Raw genomic sequence first — 2,004 nt, forward strand, 5'->3', positions numbered from 1 at the left:
TTATGGAACACATTAATTAACTGAAAAATGTTGCATAGTGTGCCTTTAAGTTAAATGTTGGCTATCTATACCTCACTCAAGTAATTATTTTTTTAGACAACTTTTTCCTTCTGCTTCTTAATTTTTAAAAATGAACTGTTTAGTTTTCTTTCATTTGAGCTCATTTTCATTATGGCCTGTTGATATTTAAAGAAAATAAAAACCATCAAAATAATTAGTTTCATCCAGACAATTCCTTTCTTTGCAGTTGGACTCGGTGCTGCCCCAACTTGTTGTTCGCCACATACCAAAATAAATAATTCTTCGGGATGATGCAAAGTTATATTTAACTCTGTTACCATTATTTGTAAAACTAAGAAAATGAAGTCTAAGGAAGTTATCATCCAGAATTGTTAACATTATCTCTACATTACTTTTACTTTTATACTTGAAGTAGTTTTAAAAAGCTGAATTTGATTTTCTAACTTCTACATAAGTGTTTTTAAACAGGAGTATTTATAGTGGAGTAATAAACATCAATACTTTTTAGACCTCTGTTTAGATGTTGTTTTTTAGTCATAGTCCCAGTTTAGTTCAGAAATAGTATTTAAAAATTGGGCTGTTTGGTCAGTATGATTTCATCCCATTTTAGTCCAATAATAGACGTTGAAGAGATGTTACAAACCCTGTTTTTAATGGGTCTTTTAAACAATCTGAAAATTACGGCTTTTCACTTTTTATGTAGTCATTTCCTGCACATATTGAATATTCACTTATTTTGCCGTTTTAAAAGTTCACAGGTCTCACCTCAGTGTCATCACACTTACACTCAAGTGAAACAGGACGTTGTCTAAAAACAATTATTTTGTTTGAAGCCATTATACTTTCTTTAATGTGAAAGTTTTTTCTTATTTTCTACCTGAGTGTTAAAAACTCTTATAATTAAATTAATAAAATGAAAGAAAACCGTTTTTTCATGATTTCATTGAGCTCAGCAGAATCTGGGCCTTGAGGAAATTTGTTTTGATGATCATTCATAAAACGGTAAAATCGGGGACATTTCCGGCGACAGCTCTAGTCCCCGTTTTGGACCACCTGTCCCCGTAATTCGGGGCTGTCTGGTCACCCTGAGTTTAACTCCCTTTTATATTTATTTATTTTTGATAAGCATAATGTCTATAGAAGCGATGACATTTTGCAGGTAGTGTCTGTCTCCCCCAAAAAACTCATTGATCAGCTTTTCTGATCAAGGAGCTTTCTGGTAAAAGTTAAATTTACTGAATTCTATTGTGTAATGCTCGGACCCCCGAATGCTCGAAATGTGCAACTCCTGATGCTCAAACGCGCCGCCGGACCCCTCAACGCTGTTCCCATAAACTTTGCAATAAAACCCGAGGTTTGTTATGCCTTTGGTGTGAACGCAGCATTGGAGTCAGATTCCTGGTTTGTGTTTTCAAAAATGTAACAAATAAAGCTAAAATAGCCAATAAAATCATTCATCAAAATATGTGATGAATGACAGAAAGCCACAGAGGGGCTGCTCTCTGGCCCTTATAGTCTGTTATTTGTAGTTGCAAAGAATTTCCTGTTATTCAGCAATCTTTTTCTACCTGTATTTTAACAGCCACTTTGACTTCATGAACATCATGTCATATGACTTCCATGGACACTGGGAGGATGTGACTGGACACAACAGCCCTTTGTACCGCAGCTCGGTGGATATTGGATCACAGCTGGACTATAACATCGTAAGAAACTAAGTGTCACAGGTTCTTTTTAAACAATTTTAATTTATTGCTTTATTACTTTATATTTTTAGAAAGGAGGAAGACTGGATAGAAATGTGTGGCTACATCTCTGAGATGCTTTAAGGGTTATCATCAGTCCAGTTATCTAAATTAGTCCTTAATGCTGACTTTAATGGGTGAACTTACTTGGAAACAGTTTTTCAACACATTTACATGCATAATTACACATAAACATAGGAATATATAACATATATATATGTATATATATATATATATA

General features: G+C 33.9%; 1 protein-coding gene across 1 annotated transcript in view; it reads left to right on the plus strand.

Annotated features, from left to right (window-relative positions):
• Positions 1-1,727, plus strand: part of LOC107104963 (chitotriosidase-1-like) — a gene marked incomplete at its 3' end in the record, with an annotated part of 23,996 nt that extends 22,269 nt beyond the window's left edge. The window contains exon 7 of the mRNA XM_015405075.1: positions 1,604-1,727. Within this exon, the coding sequence (XP_015260561.1) occupies positions 1,604-1,727 (124 nt within the window). The remainder of the gene's footprint in view (positions 1-1,603) is intronic.
• Between the last annotated feature and the right edge of the window lie 277 nt (positions 1,728-2,004).

The sequence above is a fragment of the Cyprinodon variegatus genome, unplaced genomic scaffold (assembly GCF_000732505.1).
Source record: "Cyprinodon variegatus isolate N-32 unplaced genomic scaffold, C_variegatus-1.0 Scaffold1978, whole genome shotgun sequence".
Taxonomy (NCBI): Eukaryota; Metazoa; Chordata; class Actinopteri; order Cyprinodontiformes; family Cyprinodontidae; genus Cyprinodon; species Cyprinodon variegatus.